Source organism: Euprymna scolopes, chromosome 18, assembly GCF_053919585.1.
Source record: "Euprymna scolopes isolate OS-2025 chromosome 18, ASM5391958v1, whole genome shotgun sequence".
Taxonomy (NCBI): Eukaryota; Metazoa; Mollusca; class Cephalopoda; order Sepiida; family Sepiolidae; genus Euprymna; species Euprymna scolopes.
Window position 1 is genome coordinate 12,391,529 of NC_136499.1, and position 25,208 is coordinate 12,416,736.

The window sequence follows — 25,208 nt, forward strand, 5'->3', positions numbered from 1 at the left end:
ATTTAAGTAACCTTTGCTAATTAGTGTGCGTTATTGCAATAGCTGTTTACCATTGATCTCTCGCTAGCAGCCACCACTATATATAATATATATATATATAGTATATATAATATAATATATATGATATATAGAGAATATATATATATAATATATATAGAATACCAATATACATAACATAATACATATAATATATATGATATATATAATATATATATATTATATAATATATATAATATATATAATATATGTATAAAATATATATAATATATATGTATACAATATATATAACATACATATATAATATAAAAATATATAATATATATACAATTTATATATATATAATGTATATATATAATATATATAATGTATATATATGATATACAAATAATTTATATATATGATATATAAAATGTATAGATATGATATATATAATTTATATATATATGATATATAATTTAAATATATATATGATATATATAATGTATATATATCATATATATAATGTATATATATGATATATATAATGTATATATATATGATATATATAATGTATATATATGATATATATAATGTATATATATATGATATATATAATGTATATATATATGATATATATAATGTATATATATATGATATATATAATGTATATATATGATATATATAATGTATATATGATATATATAATGTATATATGATATATATGACACATATAATGTATATATATATACTATATATAATGTATATATATATATAATATATATATAATATATATATACTATATATAATGTATATATATATATAATATATATATAATATATATATACTATATATAATGTATATATATAATATATATATAATATATATATAATATATAAAATATATATATATAATGTATATATATATATTATACATAATGTATATATATATTATACATAATGTATATATATTATACACAATGTATATATAATATATATATATATAATGTACATATATAATGTATATATATAATATATATAATGTATATATATAATATATATATAATGTATATATACAGTATATATATAATGTATATATAATATATATAATGTATATATACAGTATATATATAATGTATATATATAATATATATAATGTATATATAATATATATATTATATATATAATATATATATAAAATAATTATAAAATATATATATATAATATATATATAAAATAATTATAAAATATATATATAATATATAATATATATAATGTATATATATTGTATATATATAATATATATAATATAGATTGTATATACATATATTGTATGTATATGATATGTATAATGTCTATATAATTTATATATAATATATATATTGTATATATATTGTATATATATGAAATATATAATGTCTATATAATTTATATATAATATATATATTGTATATATATAAAATATATAATGTCTATATAATTTATATATAATATATATATTGTATATATATATTGTATATATATGATATATATAAAATATATATATATAATATATATATAATATATATAACATATACAATGTATATATACAAAATATATATATAATATATATAATGTATACATATAATATACATAATGTATATATATATAATGTGCATATATAATATATATATAATATATAAAATATATATAATATATATAATATATAATATATATATATATATTATATATATATAATATATATAATATATATTATATAATATATATAATATATATAATATATAATATATATGATATTTATCATATATACAATATATATAATATATATAATATATATAATACATAATATATATATAATATTTATCATATATACAATATATATAATATATATATAATATATATAATACATAATATATATATATAATATTTATCATATATACAATATATATAATATATATATAATATATATAATACATAATATATATATATAATATTTATCATATATACAATATATATAATATATATATAATATATATAATACATAATATATATATAATATATAATATATATATAAATAATATACATACAATTTATATATACATAATTTATATATATAATGTATATACATAATGTATATATAATATATATAATGTATATATATAATATATAATGTATATACATAATATACATTGTATATATATAATATACATAATGTATATATAGTATATATATGATGTATATATATGATATATATAATGTATACATATGATATATATGATGTATATATATGATATATATATATAATGTATATATATAAGATAAATATATGATGTATATATATGATAAATATATAATGTATATATATTATATATATAATGTATATATAATATATATATAATGTGTATATAATATATATAATATATATAATATATATAATGTGTATATATAATATATATAATATATATAATGTGTATATATAATATATATACAATGTATATATATAATATATATATGAAGTATATATAATACATATATATAATGTATATGTAAAATATAATATGTATAATAAATAATTATAATGTATATATATAATATATATAATATATATATAATATAAAAAAATGTATATACATAATATATATATGATATATAAAGTATATATATAATAACATAATGTAATGTAATATGTATATTTTATATATATAATATATAAATATATAAATATGTATATAATATATATAATATATAATGTATATATATATATTATATATAATATATATATATTGTATATATAATATATACAATATATATATATATTGTATATATATTGTATATATAATATATAATGTATATATATTGTATATATGATATATATATAATGTACATATATTGTATGTATATATAACATGTATATATAATATATGTATTGTATATATAATATATATATAATGTATATATATTGTATATATATAATGTATGTATATTCTATATATAATATATATATAATGTATATATATATTGTATATATATAATATATATAATGTATATATATTGTATATATAATATATATATAATGTATATATATATTGTATATATATAATATATATAATATATATATATTGTATATATATAATATATATAATGTATATATATTGTATATACATAATATATATAATGTATATATATATATTGTATATATATAATATATATAATGTATATATATTGTATATACATAATATATATAATGTATATATACTGTATATATATAATATATATATATGATATATATAATGTATATATATTGTATATATATAATATATATAATGTATATATATTATATATATAATGTATATATATTGTATATATATTATATATATAATGTATATATATTGTATATGTATATTATATATAATGTATATATATTGTATATGTATATTATATATAATGTATATATATTGTATATATATAATATATATAATGTATATATATTGTGCTTATAGATTATATATAATGTATATATATTGTGTATATATTATATATATATTGTATATATAATATATATATAATGTATATATATATATTGTATATATAATATATATCATGTATATATATATTGTATATATAATATATATCATGTATATATATTGTATATATAATATATATAATGTATATATATTGTATATATAATATATATAATGTATATATATTGTATATATATAATATATATAATGTATATATATTGTATATATAATATATATAATGTATATATATATCGTATATATAATATATGTAATGTATATATATCGTATATATATAATATAAATAATGTATATATATCGTATATATATAATATAAATAATGTATATACATTGTATATATAATATATATAATGTATATATATCGTATATATAATATATGTAATGTATATATATCGTATATATATAATATAAATAATGTATATATATCGTATATATATAATATAAATAATGTATATATATCGTATATATATAATATAAATAATGTATATACATTGTATATATATAATATATATTATGTATATATATTTTATATATATAATATATATATATAGATTGTATATATATAATATATAATATATATATATCGTATATATAATATATATATAATGTATATATATTGTATATAGAGAATATATATATATATATATTGTATATATATAATGTATATATATTATTTATACAATATATTTGTGTTATATATGTAATATATATATATAGTGTATACATATTGTATATGTATAATGTATATATATTGTATATATATAATGTATATATATTGAATATACATAATGTATATATAATATGAATATAATATATATATATAACATATATAATATATATAATATAGATATAATATATATATATAATATATATATTATATATAATATATATATTATATATATATAATATATATTGTATATATATGTATTGTACATATGTAATATATGTATGATATGTATATATAATATATATATTGTATATACATAACATATATATATAATATATATATTATATATATAATATATATATAATATATATATAATATATATATAATATATATATATATATAATATATATTGTATATATATAATATATATATTATATATAATATATATGTAATATATATTGTATATATATAATATATATATAATATATAATATATATGTAATATATATTGTATATATATAATATATATATATTATATATTGTATATATATAATATATATAATATATATTTTATAATTATATATTATATACATATTATATGTATACAGTATTTATATTATGTATATATATTATATATATATGTATATTATATATATATAACATATATATATAATATATATACATAATATATATATTGTATACATAATAATATGTATATATTGTATATACATAATATATATACAATATATATATATATTGTATATACATAATATATATAATATATATAGATATTGTATATACATAAAATATATAATATATATATATATATTGTATATACATATTGTATATACATAATATTTATATATTGTATGTACATAATATATATAATATATATATATATTGTATATACATAATATATATATAATATATATATTGTATATACATAATATATATATAATATATATATTGTATATACATAATATATACATAATATATATATTGTATATACATAATATATATATATAATATATATATATTGTATATACATAGTATATATATATATATATTGTATATACATAATATATATATATATTGTATATACATAATATATATATATATTGTTTATACATTATATATATTGTATATACATAATATATATTGTATATACATAATATATATTGTATATACATGATATATATATATATATATATATTGTATATACATGATATATATATATTGTATATACATGATATATATATATTTTATATACATGATATATATATATATATTGTATATACATGATATATATATATATATTGTATATACATGATATATATATATATTGTATATACATGATATATATATATATATTGTATATACATGATATATATATATATATTGTATATACATGATATATATATATATATTGTATATACATGATATATATATATATTGTATATACATGATATATATATATTGTATATACATGATATATATATATATTGTATATACATGATATATATATATATTGTATATACATGATATATATATATATTGTATATACATGATATATATATATATATTGTATATACATGATATATATATATTGTATATACATGATATATATATTGTATATACATAATATATTGTATATACATAATATATATATTGTATATACATAATATATATATATATATTGTATATACATAATATATATATATTGTATATACATAATATATGTATATTGTATATACATAATATATATATATTGTATATATTGTATATATATATATATTGTATATACATAATATATATATTGTATATACATAATATATATATATTGTATATACATAATATATATATATTGTATATACATAATATATATATATTGTATATACATAATATATATATATTGTATATACATAATATATATATATTGTATATACATAATATATATATATATGTATATACATTATATATATATATATATGTATATACATTATATATATATATTGTATATACATAATATATATATATGTATATATATATATATATTTATAAAGAGAGAAAGAGAGAGAGGGGGGAGAGAGTGAAGAGAGTATCAAATATATACGAACGTACATAAATTTATTCATTTATTCAATACGGATGATACATCAAGTAGGGGTGTAGGATTAGTAAAAAGTCTTTATACAAACTAACCCCCTTCCAAATGTCTCATTGCGGACAGAAACCACACAGAACGATCTAAAATCAACCCTTTTTCATATTCTAGATTTTAAAAAACCCTGTACACCTCAAAGACGTGGGCCTAATATTATCCCGACTAAAAAAGACTTCGCAGAGGTTGCTACAATTCTATCAAAACTCTACAATTAATTACTTACTCAATTTTGCTCATCTGGCTGCTAGAAAATTGCTCACGTGATACCAAACTTTTAAGATGGAAAGAACTAACATACTCAATTACCGCTTCATTAGTTTCCTCCCTGTCTTCACCAAAATCTTTGAGTTCTTAATGAATCAAGCACAAGTCCACTATTACATAAATACTAAACTTTTTTTCGACCGACAATATGGATTCAGGCAAACTCTTTCTACTGTAATCTCTGAACGTACGTGCTACGAACTGGATAAGTAAAGGGAGGCAAGGGCAGAAGACATAATATATCTAAGGCCTTTGACAGGATCCAGCACGGCCATTTTCTTATGAAAATTTAATTATACGGTTTTATTGGATGAATAATTAATATACTCAACACCTTGGGCAAGAGAAACATCCAAGTTGTCTTCGATGGTCATACGTTAAAAGAAGATGTTATAAATACGGGTGTTCTATAGGGGTCGATTTTTGGATGTTTATTATTTCTCATATTTATAAGCGAACTCCTTGATAAAAATTGCATCTGAGGTTAGTATATTTAATGATGACACCACGATCTATAGCCGACACCTGCGGAGGGGCGAATAGACATGTATCTAAGACAATGTCTGGAGCTTTATAGAAATAATGCTCCAGTCTGTAGTGGAATGGTGGCGTAAATAGATGGTAACATTTAATACTGCTTAGACTAAGCATTTTTTAAAAAAATAATTACAAAAATCCTTCTAAACCAGTGATTGACACGACTAATAATACGCTTCTTGAAAACTCTTCGTTAAAACTCCTCGGTTTAGTATTCACAGGCAACATGAATCAAGACAAATACATTAGGGACATTGCCAAGTTTGCTGCAAAGAAGGAGTATTCTCTCTACCTTGCACGAATATTAGTCACATCTGAGAGTATCCTATATCTCTACAAAGCCACAATAGATTATTGTTGTCACATCTAGGCTGGGGTATCTATCACTTGTCTCTGGCTCTTAGACAAGACCCCCCACCACCAAGTTTCCGACCTAATAGTTCACGCGTTTTCAAGCAAACTAAAGCTCTGATCCGATCGCCGAAATGTTCCATTCGTGTGTCTGTTTTACAAGTATTTCTCCTTTGACGAACTCGTAGAATTTGTATCTCCATCGACGTGAATAACGCTGACTAATCTGACAATTAGCAAAATCCTACCCCTTCATTTTCGAGATCCGAAGATGCTCTAATAGTTTTTTTTCCATCGAAATGTAAACCTTGGAATTCTCTCCCTGTTCACATTTTTTTGACTACTAACATGCAGAAGTTGAAGTGTAATAAGAACAGACATCTCGCTGCTCAACTACTTACATAGTGCCTCTGTAGATATGACCCCAAATACTAGCCTCTTACGTCCAAGTGGCACTGTATCTTGTTTAGAGAGAATAAGAGTGTATATATAAAGTGAGTATTGTGTGAGGACAACTCTCAACCTATATACTCAACGAATATTTCATCTGCAGACTTGAAAGTTGGTATACAGGGCATTCAGACATGTGGAAAACTTTAATCGATTTTCATCCGGAAAAAGGGCTGCTAAAAAAATAAAAACTGAGAAATTGGTACTTGGGGGTCATCTGATTTTTATGTTTGCCAACTGTCATACGACTGTGCATTGTATTTTTCTTATGTTAAGAATTAGTAGATTTGAAAACACTTTTTAAAAATTGTGACAAACCGACATTATGCTTGTTGTACTTGACTCACTGTTCTAGGCTTTGATTTCGATCTCAGCTCGATTTTTTTTTTTATTTACGAGAAGTGCACGGTTTAGAAAAAAACATAATACTCGCATGCACATGTCTTAGTTTTTGCATGAATAAAATATAATATTTATCTGTATTTTACGACCGGGTAACGCCGGGCGGCCTGCTAGTATATATATATATATATATATATATATATATATATATATTCAATGACTTTGACATTAACATTGCTTTCGCAAGTATTCGGTTTTTATTATTTCCGTTTTAAATGTAAAACTATCTTCGTGTTGTAGTTTTATTCATGTTTGATTGCCAAGAAGGACACAAGGCCATAAAATGACGAGCATTCTTTGAAAGAAACATATTAGACAGTTGTAAGTACACGGTAGATTTAATAGTTAATCGCATACCACACGCACCGAATAGATCTTTGCAACCTCATCTGGCGCTCGGAAGTGGAAATTTCACTACATTAAACACCTTCGTCATTCTCGTCTTGATAGGCGGATCGACTTAACCCGAATGGGGTTTAATTTCCTTTCTAATCGAGAGCTTGTACTCAACAAACTGGCCTTAGTTTACAAGCAAAAACACGCACGAATAAGTATTCTTAAAAGTTAAATGTATGTCAGCTGTGAAATAACACCCGCGCCTTAAACACGACATATAAATCAGCCATTAATTATAATAACAGCAACAACACACACACACGTGTATATATATGTATATATATATATATATATATATATATATATATATATATATATATATAGTAATCAGCATACAGTACTGTTTCGCTGCTGTATAGCTCATCAGTGCGGCTATACTCACAACTACCTCAAGCAAGGTTTGAAACTTGATCGCCAACACAATAGTCGGTACTTCTAATCGTTACGCGAAAGCTCTTTCTGTATATTTATATGCATGCGTATATATATTTGTTTAAACATTTTTTCCTGCCAAACTCGTCCGTCATTTTTTCTCTACAGACATGAAACTTAATATATTAGGTATTCGAACCGACGCGAAACTTTATATTTGGGTTTTACCCAGGGAAAATCTGTGTAAAATGTGAAAATTAAAAAATGAAATGTACAAAGTGAAAATCGAACGACAGCATTACGAATATGCATGCCTAACGTTATAGCTATTGGTAATGTTTTATTTTTTAGCCGCGCAGCAAACTTGTCTTAGCTCGGGCATTAACGTCATAGGAAAAAGTAAATCGTAAGCTAAACGTTTTGGTTTCGATTATCGGTGGTGGCGCACGGATCATTTTTTTTAAAACTATTTAGATCATTATTATATTGGGTCCAATATAATATAATGATACATACGAAATCTGCATTAATCAAAATATATTTAAGCGTAATTACGACCAAGCAATGCCGGGTGGGCTACTAGTATATAAGTGGAGAGCACATACAGCGGCTGGACTTCCCACGTGGTCCCCCATCTGGTACTAGTCAGGTTTAACGTTTCTTAACTTCGGTTATCTGACGAGAACCGGTGTTATATATTCAATTCATACATATGAAGCAAACTATATTCTAGATGAAAAAGTCGCTCGTTCTAATGGTACTAGTTCCGTCTTCGTAGTTCTTCAACCTTTTTGGTTAAAAAATAGGAGGCTTTTATAATTTGTGAATGACATTCGTATTATGTAACACTGACGCAGTTGAATGTTCTTTTATTTTACACTTTCTTACCTCAAACAATGAATATTGTCACTTGGAACCTAAGGGTAGGGGCTACTATATAATATCGTGTCTAACAGAAGACTATTGGAAGTTGAGACAAAGCATGTTTGTTCACATTACATTTAAACTTCTGCAGCTTAGTACAGCCATAGAAGAATAAACAAGGAGGGAATTCCAAAAGGTAGCAGTACGAGGAAAGTAATTATTTATGTAGAAGGCTTTCCAGCATCCAGGGACCTTTACAGTAAAGGTGTAGGATTTTGCTACATCGGATCAATCGATAGGGCACAAGTGCTATGAGTTCATCAGAACATATTCCCCTTAAGTCCGTGTAAAACAGGCACAGGGATGCCACATTGCGGCGATGGGACAGGGGTTGGAGGTTTGCCAATATTAGATTTGTGACTCTTTTTGTTGGGCTCTAAGAGTCAAAAGCCAGTGTTAGATACATAAGCCAAAATTTCGTAACAATACTTCGTACTTTGGCAACGCGTGGTTTCGTAAATATATCCTAGTTAGTTGTGTACAGATCCAAAGAGCGATAAGAGCCTTCTGTCATGTCTGAAAGTGACACAATGCTCAACGAGCGAGATCAGAGATGCGCCGCTATACAAATCATGCTCTCTACCGATCCTAGTTATGACACTGGGACCATTGCTAGCACCCTCAAAATGCATCACTAGATTGCCACAAATAACAGGAACGTGCCCAGAATGAGGAAAACACAGTTTCCGGCCACGGTTATTGTCTTTGGTATGGTTTCAAGTGAGGGCCACATCATGTCACTTTATATCTTCGAAGTCGGTTTGAAAGTCAACAGCAAAGTGTACCTGGACGTGCTGGAGAGTGTGGCGATCCTCTGGTGAAATCAGGTGGCCGTTGCCAGACACTGAGTGTGGCAGCGGGATCGGCGCCGGCCCACAAATCCAAAAAGACCCAGACTTACCTTCAGAAAGAGTGCTACGGTTTTGTATACATCTCTGACTGCCCCCCCCCCTCTCTTCCTTGACCTGAACACGCATGATTACTTCATTTGGTCATACGTCGAAAACATCACCAAAATGGCCTCCCACAACACCAAAACCAGCCTGATCGCCGCTATCCACCGAGTATTCGCCGAGCTCCTGCCGGCGCCTGTGGAAACGCATGCTCTCAGTTCTGGATCTGTATCGAGTCGGTGATTGAGGCTTAATGCGGCTACATTGAATAGATGTCAGTTTTACTACATAATGAAATTATTTGAATTGATTTTTTAAATAAAAGTTTTAAAATAAAGCTGTAGTGTTTTTTTTCTTTAGGGCGACAACTTTTATTGTTCCACCCTGTAGAATGCTATCTCGAGTATGAGCAATTTTCTAGTACAGTAGATGGAGCCCACCTTTGTTGCAGCAGCCGTTACAATGCCTTTAATGTATTTGTTCGAATTGCTATTACCTGTAAATGTTAAGCTGAGTAGTTAGATTTTCTATTTAGAAGCTCGACACGAGTGACAATCGCTACTAAGTATTTGTCTTATCAGTTGGTTATTGCGTCAATTGGTTCAGACGAGGAGAAATGTACCTACTTTTGAAATAGACATTCACAAAATCAGTGCAGGTGTAACTGGTTATGCCCCATGAATCCGTGCTAAATTGACAGCACGCAATAATTATTCAATTTCATTTAGAGATAGAAAGAGAGAAAAAAGATAGAGACTGGGAAGTATAGATATAGATAGAAAGAGAGATGAGTTCAATATTTTCTTTCACTAACTTGTCAAAGGTGGTCGGGTGCTAAAATGTGATAGTTGTTGTCTAAACGTTTTTCGTTCCTTTAAATTCAACCACGTTTTTATTTTAGGACTTTTATAGTAGCGAATTAAACATTCTTTTTCGTTGTTTACGCTTTATTTTTCCGTCTCATATTTACCTGTCTCTGTCCAGCCGAAAAGGACGCAACATGGATGCCCTAGTTTAGGACTTCTCCTTTTCTAACAAATACAGAACATATACTACGATCGTTGCCGCCTGTTACCATTATTCTTTCTATTATTTATCCCTTGTTTTCCTCTCTCCCTCTCTTCTCTATCTATCTATCTTTTCTCTCTTTCGCTTGCCCCTCTCTCTCTCTCTCTCTATATATATATATATATATATATATATATATATATATATAGAGAGAGAGAGAGAGAGAGAGAGAAAGAGAGATAGATAGATAGATATAGATACACTTATCTATCTATTAATTTATCTCTCTATTTATATGAATCTCTCCTTTTATCTCTCTCGCATATATATATATATATATATATATATATACACACACACAATGTCGTATTTTTCTTTTTAATAATAAATATTCGGAATATATATATATATATATATATATATATATAAATAAATATATATGTGTGTGTGTGTGTGTGTGTGTGTGTATTGTCGTTGGCAAAACTTCGATACAAGTATACGTATATTGTTGCTCATTAGGATCAAGCCAGCCCCAGCTACAAAGTGCTTTATGTGATCCACGAGGCGCAACTTCGGGTCGCACACACCTCAGATTCGCTTCGGCAAACATGTGCTTGATATGCAGGTTCAGAAAGGCATCTTGCAGCAGGTTGTCAGTACACCATTATGTGAAGTATCGCCTTGTCGCATACTCACCAGGCGAGTTTATTCGGGGCGCATGTCCCATAATTAATTAAAAGCGCCCAATATTCCAACCTGGAATCTTTTACGATTCGGCGCGGATATATATAAAAATATATTATAAAAAAACGCGATACATTCAGTCGTGCGAGATAGCCTAGTGATAGGGCTTTACGTATCTTACCATGGGGTCCCGATTTTAAATCTCGCTAGATTCAGCCACTCTGATGAGTCATAGACGACGAACAGGTGTCAATGGATAATTATATTTTTAAAATAATACATATGCCGCTCCCTATTTGTGGGTGCTCAAATTGGTTAAAGGGAAAATTATTCCCAACTTGTATTTAGGAAAAAATGCGCTTTCGTATAAAGAATTGAATTAATTCAAAAAGTATCACAAACTAAAAACAAATAACGTATATATATATATATATATATATATATATATATATATATATATATATATATATATATATATATATATATATATATTCGTTTTTCGAACGGCAATTGCAACAATATGGATGCGTATACGTTGACATTAAAACGTATGGATTTTTTTACATCCGGCGAAAATAGTTTACGCGAACTTTAAAATGCATACAAAGGTTGTTTCACAAAGTTGAAAATATTCGTTTTTGTTATTCATTCAATTTTTATCAAGAATTATTTGATAAAAAATTGAGAATCGCCCGAAATATTAAAAAATAAAAATTATTATAATATAATAATCATAATAACAACTGCAATCTTAAAGAAATTCCTCAAACGCAGAAACCAATCTATATAAACTTTAAGTACTAACCAGTCATATAAAAACTAGAACAGAAATAAAACAAAAACATGGACGAAACACTAAGGAAGGTATCGAAACTGCAAGAAATTTCATGAATTGCCCCCCCCCCCCGCCAAAAAAAGAAAAGAAAACAAATGATGGTATCAGGCTCTATTGTTACTACACAAAATTATCGTTACGGAACAAGAGGAATAGAATGATTAAGGTTAGAGAAAAAGCACTTACCAGACCTCCAATGGCATAATATTATCTTATAATTTCATAGAAGTCGTTTCAACTCATAAAGTGATTTTATAAAAGTTTCCTTAATTCATAATATTATGGAAAACCTCTTAAGCAATGACGTCATTTTATGGAAGTCGCTTAGGAAGCTCTTTAAATCACAGTGATCTTATACAATTCCCTATGAAATAAATTCATGTAATCCTATCAAAAAAATATCTTTTGTAATAAACATGTGCTCTTAAAGTTATTTGTATGGTATAGCATAGTTGGGTTGTTCTTCAATCCCAAAAGTGCACCCTTCTTGAACTCCACGGATGCGTCCACTTCGTCGATAAAATAGCTGACAAATTTCTGTGGTTGCTGTGATGATGAGTTTCCCTTTTTCTCTTCAGGTTGTCATCGTCTTCTACTCAATAACAGATTTCATAAACGTTATTAATAAAGACACAAAAATAATTGAGTTTTAACATTTCTTTGAGTGTTTTATTCACTCTTTATAGAATACATATACACATATGAATAAAATATGATCGGACAGCAGATATCCAAAGTTGTTACATATTATTTAGATTATCTGAACTAGTGTTCTCATCTCAAGTGGCATCTTCACGTTTAGGCTGATGTCATTTCCGACCTTCTTCGGGTGTCTCTTGTCAAACTCAGGAATCTTTCTGTCGAACTCAAGAAACTGCACAGAATTTCGAACGAACTCTTTATTTAATCCACAGAGGTAGCATGCTCTTGTTCTGTCAACTATAGCCGAGTTGAAGTCTTAAGTAATTAGTTAAATATTCCAAGTATCTCCCACACTAAGGCTTGAACCTTCAACCGCAAAATAGTGTCACTTACAACTGACTTATACCCAATAATTTATCTTTTACGCCACTGGTCCTTATGAATAATCCAAATGATATTGATCCCCACTGCGATTTTCTTTTTCTTTCGCCGCTTTCTTTTTCTCTCTCAGTTTAGTCAAAATTGGTAACTTTGCACCATCCCTTCGCCACTTTACAAACGACTTCCTGTCTTTGTGACGTAACTACCAGGACACGTAAAACAATAATGATGCAGTTTCCTGAAACATTAAAAAAATGTACGTTGGAAAGAAGACAAGACGTAACTTGACGGTACTTCTGCATGTTAACGTTTTTTTTTTTGTTTTGTTTTCATTTTTTGAAAATGTTCGACTCGGGCTAAAAGTAAACAATCACAAAATTTATTGAATTTTTGCTAATAATTTCTATGGTGATGGACGTGTATGCCTTCAATTTGCAAACATTATTTAAAACATTGAAATAAAAAAAATTTTTCTTATAATCGCAAAGATTCATTTATTTCGTTGAGACAAATATCTATCGGAGTTTATGAGGTGTCAGAAGCTTTCCTCAAACCTTCTGTGAGGCGATTTCAATGACGTAGGGAATCTTGTGCTTTGCAAATAAATTTAATTTTGTAAATAATTTTAAATTTATAAAAAAAAAAATGTCTGTTAAAAAAAAAAGAAAACCACATTTTCCCGCTAGTTACCGAAGCTTTCTTAAATATTCTGTAAGGCAATTTTCTACGAGGTGGGGAACCTTGTCCTTTGTAAATAAATTTAATTTTGGAAATAATCTTAAATTTATAACGAAACCTATTTCTTAAAAGAAAATCTCCCATTTTTCCATTAGTGACCGTTTTAACATCTTAATTTATCTGAAAACAATTCAATAAATTTCGCTGTTGTCTCCCCTTGTCCCAAATAAAACTCGTATAAAAAGGGGGGGGGGGAGAAAATCCAACAAGCAAAAAAACAAAAAACAAAAACAAAAAAAAACAAGCTAAAGCGCAGATATGATCACTTTACTAAATTATAACAAGACGATGATTACCTACCTTTCTTCCTGCTCTGTTATTGTGTAGATTCATGAGAGCGCGAGCGTTCTTCGTAATTTCTCGGATATCAACAAAATTTCGGGCGAAGGACAATCCATACTTGACGTCCGCGCTGCAACCGCCCCATTTCCATCCATTGTGTGAATAATTCGGCAGTTTCGATTTGTCGCAGCCACATCGACTGAGGTTCCCTCGGCTGCACGCCTGCGTAATCGCGTAGGCGATGCCAGCTGAGACGATGGCGAAACTAAAGGCTGCTTCACGGTTCGCTACAACCAGGAACAGGAAGCAAGGTGATGAAAAAGAGTAAAAAGAAAAAAGTGCAATTAGTATGAGCAAATTCAAATATGGCGGATGGCTGTTTTTTTCTTTTAATTCACAACAATCATCATGAACACTTGTACAAGTCAATTTCGAAATTTCACATCTATTTTCGAAAATACGCAGCTAATTTCTAAAGAATAAAGTTAATTTCTAAAAATAGAACACAAATCTAATTGCAAAAGTACCGATTATTATATATATTTTTTTAATTTTATTTTTTACTTACAAAAATTTGAGACCCTTTGAGACGAGGCTTCATAATTTGTACATTTATTTTTTTGCAGACTGTTATCCTCATCTTTATAGTTGTTGTTTCACCACGTTTCGGCCAACTCATCCTCTGGCCTTCTTCAGATGATTAACCGCGACAGGATAGGAATATAGAGTCTTATAACTTCATCCGTAATAATTATTGCTTTCCATACTTGTTTTGTCTCAACACGTTTCGGCCAACTAATCCTCTCGCCTGGGTAGGATTGAAACGTCTATCTTCAAACAATGCTCACCTGGAACCATAGCAACTCAACAACTCTATCCACTGCACCACGATTCTCAGTTCGTTATCAAATAATTCTTGATAAAAAATTTTATGAATATCAAAAATGAATATTTTCAACTTTGTGAAACGCTCATTCTTTGTTTTTTAAAGGCAGTCCGCCGAAAATCTTTCCACCGAATGTCAAAAAGAACCGATACGTTTTAATGTCAACGTACATGCATCCATCTTGTTGCCATTGCAATTGTAGAAATCAATAGTTTCAGTCGACAAATTTGATTACAAATTGACATCTTTTTTATCGTGTTGCAATGTTATGTCACGTATTGACCGATGAATACACACAAGTACCGATTAAATAAAATAATAAAGATTTAATTTTTATTTTCGAAAATGCACACTTAATTTCCAAGGTGCGTGGTTTATTTTTAGAATACATATTGAATTTATTAAATGCGTCAAATAAAATTTATTAAATGCGTCAAATATCTAAATACAAATTAAAATTTAACAAACGGATATAAATTGTAAAATAAAGACTTAACTTCTAAAATACAAACCTAACTTCTAACATACACATATGACTATTAAAATGCGAATATAATTTAAAAAATACTGATTTAATTTCTTGAATGAAAATATAATCTTTTAATTAGTTATCTAATTTCTAAAATAATTTCTAAAATACAGATTAAATGTTTATACAAATGTGATACACATGAATTTCTAAAATTCAGATCAAATTTCTAAAATGCTGATACAAATATGAAATACAAACGTGATTTGTTAGATAAATATTGATTTTTTATTCATAGCAATAATCTCTAAAATTCTGATCTAATTTTTAAAATACAAATCAAATTTCTTGAATAAAATCTTAGATTCTAAAATATAGCTCTAACTTAAAAATACAGATTCAACTTTTTAAAATACAGATATGTTTTGTATTATAGATATAATTTCAACAATACAGATTTCATTTCTAAAATACAGATATAATTCTTTTTAATTAAAAGGTATAATTTCTTAAATACAAACCTAATTTCTAAAATACAGATCGAATTTTAAAATACAGATATAATTTGTAGATTAAATATCTTAATTTTTAAAGTATTGACTTAATTTCTATAATACAGATCTAATTTTAAGAATAAAAATCTGATTTTGAAGTTATAGCGATAATTTCTAAAAGAAAAGTCTAATTTCTTAAATACGGAAGAATTATTATAATTTCCATATAATTTCTTAAGTTAAAGTCCAATTTCTGAAAAAGTAGATTTAATTTCTGATGTGAAAATCTTATTTCTAAAATACAGATATATTTTTCTAAAATAAAAATCTGATTTTAAAATACGGATATATTTGTAAAATGAAAATCTTTATTCTTAAAATACAGACATAATTTCTAAAATAAAGCTTTTATTGTAAAAACTGATATAATTTCTAAAAATAAAACCTTTTTAAAATACAGATAAAATTTCTAAAATAAAAATCCTATTTTTAAAATACTGATATAATTTCTAAAATTTAAATGATGTTTTTAAAAAGCAGATATAATTTTTAAAATGAAAATCTTATTTTTTAAATACAGATATAACTCCTAAAATGAAAATCCTACTTTTAAAATACAGATATAATTTCTGAAATGAAAATCGTATTTTAAAATAAGGATAAAATTCTAAAATTGAAAATCTTATTTCTAAAATACAGTTATAATTTCTGAAAGAAATTATATTCTTAAAATACGAATACAATCTTCAAAATAAAAGTCTTATTTCTAGAATACAGATATAATTTCTAAAATAAATATCTTATTTTCAAAATACGGATATAAATTCTAAAATGAAAATCTTATTTCTAAAATAAGGATATAATTTCTAAAATGGAAATTTTATTTCTAAAATATGACTTGCTAGTCTGAAATGATTAACACATGAACCTGTTGTCTTAGAGATGTCGATTTTAACATCATTTATAATATGAAAGCGTAGACTTTATCATTATTTGCGAGCATCATCCAAATAATACAAAAATAATTATCAATCCTCTTCTCAAAAATGTACAAAACATCATATCAAAAAACCGGAATGAACCCGGATGTATTAAAAAGAGAAATAAACTTGGCGTTATTTTTTACCATTCACGAATAACACCCAGTTTAATACACCTGAAAATAGCCAGAGATTATATCGGCCGAAACGTTGTGTAACAAGAAACAAACAACCAAGATGAAAACAATAGTCTAAACAATCCAAATAATACAAATACTCGTCTGCCTACAACAACAACGGTCAACAATTCCATTACTCTCTATTTTAGCGTAAAACTAAACGAAAATTCTATGAGCAGAGTTTTTTTTCGAGAACTGTCCATGTGTTGATTACAATACTATGGTGCTGCTTCCAATCTCACTATCGCATGATCGTTTTCAAGTCTAATGTAAACAAGTTCTTGTTGAATCATCTTCTTATATAAATAAACGCTAACCAAGTTCCATTAATACTGATCTTCGCGATGCTGTCTCATTGTCTACCTAACACTCATAAACCCTTATCCTTGAGTGGCATCCAGGTCTTGATAAGTGGTGATCCCCTAAGTACAAAAAGAAGTATTCACTACGGCACACTGAGTGCTACGTTAATCAGTACACCAGGTTACTATCAACCATGATTATTACTTTGTGGTCTTGTCTTGAATCGTGAATATTTCTTTGTCTGCAGCGCCCCCATGCGGTGAGTTTCATGTTGATGTGTGTATGAAACGAAGGGGCGATGATTAAAGACATCTGCGTACATTTACCCTTTATCGTTCATAACTGTTTCATGCCTAATCACTCATTCATTTCAAATAAGCCCATTTTACTTGCAAAGTTCGGCGCTTTTGTTTACACACGTCATTTTGTGGATTCCCGCTGAGCTGACATTTATCGGCCGTCATAATTCTTTCCGTAATCTTCTATAATATAAATCTCACCTGTCTGGTTAACTGTATGTATGTATCTATTATGTATGTCTGCCTAAAATTATCGACAGAGGCGACGGATTTTCACGAGATCGGTATCATTTTGAAGCACAGCCCTTCGGACGACAAATATCGAATAAGTAGCTAAAAACATTAATTCCTCTACCCTACAACTTGGCACGTTTCTACAGGGAAATGTCGCTTTTTTCGCCGATATTTTCGAAGGTCATCCGCTCTTTTCGATTGTCTAGCCTTAATTTAAACCTACGTCACTTCCAGTTTGGCAATGGGCGCAACAGCAAAGACGTATTTTTTTCACTTTCTTTGCCTCCTTCGCGGAACAGGTTCGAGCCTGCCTGCTTACTACCACTTTTTTCTTTTTTACTCAATAATTAGATATTACGCGAGCAAAAGGGTTGAAAATAACACGGAGAAGCTTTACCTGCACTTTATTATTAGAAAGATTCGACCCTTTTTCTTTTATTTGCGAAGGACCTTACATAGCTAACAAGTTTGCAGATTTCCAACTCTCCTGAATAACGCAGTTCAAATAAGTTTATGAATTTTTGAAAAAAAAAAGATAATTCGTATTATTTGGATTCTATGGACTACTGTTTTTCTCTTGAATGTTATATTCCCGTTTCGGCCGATGTAACCTCCGACCTTCTTCAGGCGTATCTTGTCGAACTCGAGAATTTTTCCGTTGAACTCGGGAATCTGCAGGGAATATCGAACGGAACCCTTATTTAATCTCGGGAGTAGCATATTCTTGTTCCGTCAGTCGTTTCCGGGTAAAAGTCCTAAGTAATTTGCAGTTACATTTATAAGTGTTGGCCAAACTTAGGACTGGACATTCAACCACTGGAAAAGTGTATGTTTACAACTACGTCACGGATTCCTTTCGTGCAGATTCCCGAGGTCGCCCAAAACAAATTCCCAATTGAGGAAGATCAGAGGTTTCATCGATCGAAAATAGTCCGAAAAATCCTAATAATATGACCAATCCAATCTATTTATTATATCAGCGATACTTTCTCTGCTTGCTTATGTGTCTGTATTTTGAATTCATTCCAAGGGGGATAATTACATGCAAACTTCTGGCGTCAAATCATGCTGATTTTATGGAAACATATGCAAGAGAGGTAAATGCCGGGACGTTAGCGACCTAACACGTGACTACATACTATCAAACTCAACAATCGGTAAATATCGACAAAAATCTTTGTACAATATCGTCTTTCTTCCTAAACCCGTTGTTCGAGTCTGTTTTTATGATCCGGTAACGAGGGATTCGAAATAACATCGTAATATTCAAAAACGGCCACCTCAACACGGTTAGGGATTTTTATCCTGGGATCCCAAACTCAGCGGAAATTATGGGATTCCTTTAATGATCCAATCACTGTTGATTTTGCGATGGAAGTTTAATTCTCTGCAGTTCTAGGAGATTAATCTTCCCAGGCCTTGCTTTCTCTCTTTGAGAAAATCGCATGAGGCGCCCTTACCGGGAATGCTGACGGGGCTGCTCAGGCACTTTTTGCAAGTGAGTGTCTTCCTGACTTCTCATTCTATTTTCCTACCCTGGTGTCTAAGTTCTTACAGTGGATGACAACTAAACAACAGCGACATGTTACTTTGCGAAGTATTCGAACGAGCAAGATAGTGTTCGAAAACACTAATAAGAGGACATTCAGGATGTCGGTACTGTAGAACGCGGGCGGTTAAACGTTTTAAATGCCTAAAAGTTATAGTTGACTCGCCAATCGCTGCACCAATTAAAAGACAGATAATACTCATTCAACGGGTAAAAAGTTATAAACAGAAAATTCGTAGATTTTTTTTGTTGAACTAATAAGTGACTTCTCGGTTTCTCGTTTTATTTGTGTTTTTTTCGCAAAGAGAAAATTACAAATAAAAAGAACTTGATTTTTAACTGCTTTCTGCATAGAGAAAGGGGTGAACTTTAGTAGAGAGAGAGAGAGAGAGAGAGAGAGAGAGAGAGAGAGAGAGAAATTTTTGTTTTCGGCCGCAAGATCTAAATTGCGTTGATCGTTAAGAAAGCAAAAACTACGTGGAATATCGTAAATTATTATTATTATTATTATTATTATTATTATTATTATTGTTGTTGTTGTTGTTCAAAGCATATTCAATTTTCATTCCCTTTTCTTAAAAAAGGAAAATAAGAAACCATAGAAGACAGAAAATCAAGTACGGCGTAACTGTGTAAATATCAAATGTATCTGCAGCAAAAAAAAAAAAAAAAAAAAGAAAAAAAAAAGAAAAAAAGAGGAATGACTGAACTAGTTAAATAACAGATGCAACAACAACAGAGACAGATGGAACAACAACAGAAAATGGAAGACACATTTCGAAAACTGCTATTGGAATAACAAAAGAAAACGGATTTATTACTAGAGACTTTAACAAATAAAAACCGAGTCCCGAAAAATAACATTATTCTCACAAAGCGCAGTCTGGAACGCCATTGACAATTTCATTTACGCTCCAGACGAATACAAGATTTTTCGCCTCATATTTTAGAAAGTATGCTGACCTGTATAACATTAATTGTATCGATTAAGCGTGTTCTAAAACGGTTTGCTTATTACTTCGAAAACTGGGACTCACAGAACACAAAAAAATTCTTCGCTTACATTTTACCCTGAAAACTAATCGACTTAACTTTTTCTGGAACAGTAAAACTAATAACTGAACTGTTCAGCACCCAAAACGATGTTATTTCACAAAAGGCGGAAATGCCAGAATTTAATGAAATGAATATGATGACAACTATTTAACATTTATCCAATAGTCACCAAACATTGCGAAAATTTTAAATTAGCTAAACTGAGTGCTGACGATTTCAAAGGTCGAATGTTTGTAAAAAGGTTTTTATCAATTGCCAAACGAGTGATTAGTGTTGAAAAATATTCAAAGAACATTGAAAAATCAGGCATCGCATACGTAAGAAAAATACAAAAAATCGAAACTATTCTCCACATAAAATTAAGAAAGAAAGAACATGATTTCCTCGCACACAGAAAAAAAAACATTCACTGATGACCAAAGGAAATTATACTATTATCGGTCGATCGCCCTGTTCTGAGGTAAAAACCGCCCACTCTGCATAAAAAACTCACTGGACCTGTAACATAATTAGACATAAAAGCTCCCTTTGTAGAACAATGAACACAATTAAAATTCGTATAAAAAACACAAGAACAAACGAAGAAACAACAACATAAAAACACATGCAAATATAAAAGTCGGGTACGACATAATAGAACAAACGAAAATGACGATAAAACACACGTAAATATAAACTAATAGAAATATTAAATAAAAACGTGAAGTTTCAGTTGGATTCAAACCAGACTAGTTTCAGTTGGATTCGAGAGCATACATCGAGGAGATTAAATAAACGTACTATGCTAAAGTCCTACAAAACAGCCGAAATGTGTCGAAAACAAAATTTGAAAGTTAATAAATCACTAATGTTACATTTACCGGCACGACAAAGAAATTAAATGAGTTCGTGTTAAAAATTACAAGAACTCTTTTAGGGACGGATTGGATGTAACAATTCAATTGCCTATAAACACGCTTTATAAAAAAATGGAAACTCCAACGACAGATGAGGAAAATCTCAAACAAGGGTTAAAATAAAGTTTTCGTGAAGTTTTCTCAGCCGGTCTCGGAAAATGCACAAAAATGTCAGCTAGATTCGACCTCGAACATAATACGCAACAAGTATTTAAGAAAAAAGAATCGTACGGTTCGTCCCATTGAAGAAAATTAATAAGAGACTTTAAAGATTAAAAATAAATAACGGTATCCCATCGAAATTGTAATTCAGTCAATGGACAGATCCTACCGTCTATGTTCAAAGGAAGTTTGCGCCGATTTCTTCACATATTTGAACTTAGTACTAAAGTACAACTATTACTCACTTCCTAGCCCTGAAGAAACTTTAAAATCGCTAAACTGAACAAAATCTTCCTTAAAGCCGATCTGAGTGACGCGTACCTTCAAATCCCAGTCGAGAAAAATAGCTCGATGTTTATGTATTAACACCTATAAGGGGTTATTTAAATTTGAAAGGTTAGTGTTTGGAGTCAAAGTAGCATCCGCCATTTAAAAAAATTAATACTATGTTGGGCTGTTTGGATTTGGCGATAACGATGGCATTATTATAATAAGTAAGATTAGAGAACAATATCGAGAATATTTCCACAAGTTATTCACTCGGATACAGGAATATAGTTTTAAAAGAAAAGTGCGATTTCTTCATGGAAGATAAAATATTTGTGGACACACTGTCGACAAAAACGGTAGAAGATCAGACTCGGAAAGGGCTACAGCTATAAAAGATATGCCATCTCCCCCAAGTATTACCAAATTAGAAAGTTTTTCTGAGGTTAGCGAAAAATTACCAGACATTCATTTCCAACATGCACGACCTCCCGGTCCCATAGAACGAGCTACGGCATTTGATTATAAAAATAAACTCATGTCATATCTATTCCTCGAACACTATGACCCAAAACTAGATATCATAGTTGCTAACGATGAGAATTCATACGAAATGGAGCCCTGCAATTTACATAAAATGCCGGACGAAAAAAACAAAAAAAAAAAAAGAAAACGATTGCACATGCGTCAAGATTTCTGCTTTCGGCAGGAAAAAACACTATTAAAAAAGAAAGAAAACAACTCTTGCTATTATCTTCGTAGTTACAAAGGTCAATTGATATTTACACGGACGTTTCTTTATACTGTCGTCGTCGTTTGCAGAACTCGGATGCGAGTATACATTTTGCTTATTAGGATTGAGCCAGCCCAGCTACCAAGTGGTTTAGGCGATCCACGAGGTGCATCTTCGGGTCGCACACACTTCAGGTGTTTCCATTCGCTGCGGCATAATCTGCTTGACATGCGGGTTCAGAAAGGCATCTTGTAGCAGGTTGCAGGCACACCATTACATGAAGTTCCACCTTGTCACCTAACCGCCAGACGAATTTATTCAGGGTGCACCAGTGAATTAAAAGCGCCCCCAGATACCCACCTGGATTCGGCGTGGTACATACAGCGCCTAGCTTTCGCAAATGTGCACCCATATGGTACTGCCCAGGATCATCGTTGTTTAAATTCAGTGATCTTACGAGAACCGGCGTGTCAACGTGATTCCGCCGAATATTATTTATACTCTAGACCGGCAATAAACCTCTATTGACCATTTTTGAGTCTACACAGCGAATGGGCTTATGAAATAGGGCACTATATTGCTGAATTTTTCAATTGACAGTGCCTCTCCTCCAAGCGGGCCAGATACGCAGACATAGGAAAACCTACACTCAGTGGTGTATATATTTTCTTTCTTTTGTCTGAAGATAAGTTATGCCTCGAAAATTCAAAGAACTTAATACCACAATACTATTCTGGTTCGACATATGTTGGTAAATACATTATTTGTAATTCAAACATTATTGAAAACTTTCAATATTGTTTATATTGCTTTTACCTTATCTAGCACGCATCAGTTTTTCTACAAAACTGCATTATTATAGCCGTCATACAGAAATCGTTATTTTACATTACACACAATGCTTTAAGCTAACTACAGCATTCTTCCGATAAAAAATCTCTTAAACAAGAGTGTCTTATGCTTATGTGACCTGAGTCTATTTTTCTGCTCTTAAAATTTTTTGATTATTTTTCTTTGCCTTTCATTTTCTTTTTGCTTCAGTATATTTGATTTATTTATTTATTTTTTTAATATTCCGATTTTACTCATTTGCTTTTATTTCTCTTTCGGTCATAGCGTTCTTCCCAATCCCAAGTGACAACCGTGAGACAGAAACATTTTGCACGCATCGAGACACTCGAAAAATTCATCTTCGTCG

The 25,208-nt window shown here is 27.9% G+C and overlaps 1 protein-coding gene across 1 annotated transcript in view; it reads right to left on the reverse strand.

Annotated features, from left to right (window-relative positions):
* LOC145297499 (protein Wnt-7b-like) overlaps nt 1-25,208 on the reverse strand; it is a 510,003-nt gene that overhangs the window by 135,255 nt on the left and 349,540 nt on the right. The window contains exon 3 of the mRNA XM_080143396.1: nt 15,522-15,790. Within this exon, the coding sequence (XP_079999522.1) occupies nt 15,522-15,790 (269 nt within the window). The remainder of the gene's footprint in view (nt 1-15,521; nt 15,791-25,208) is intronic.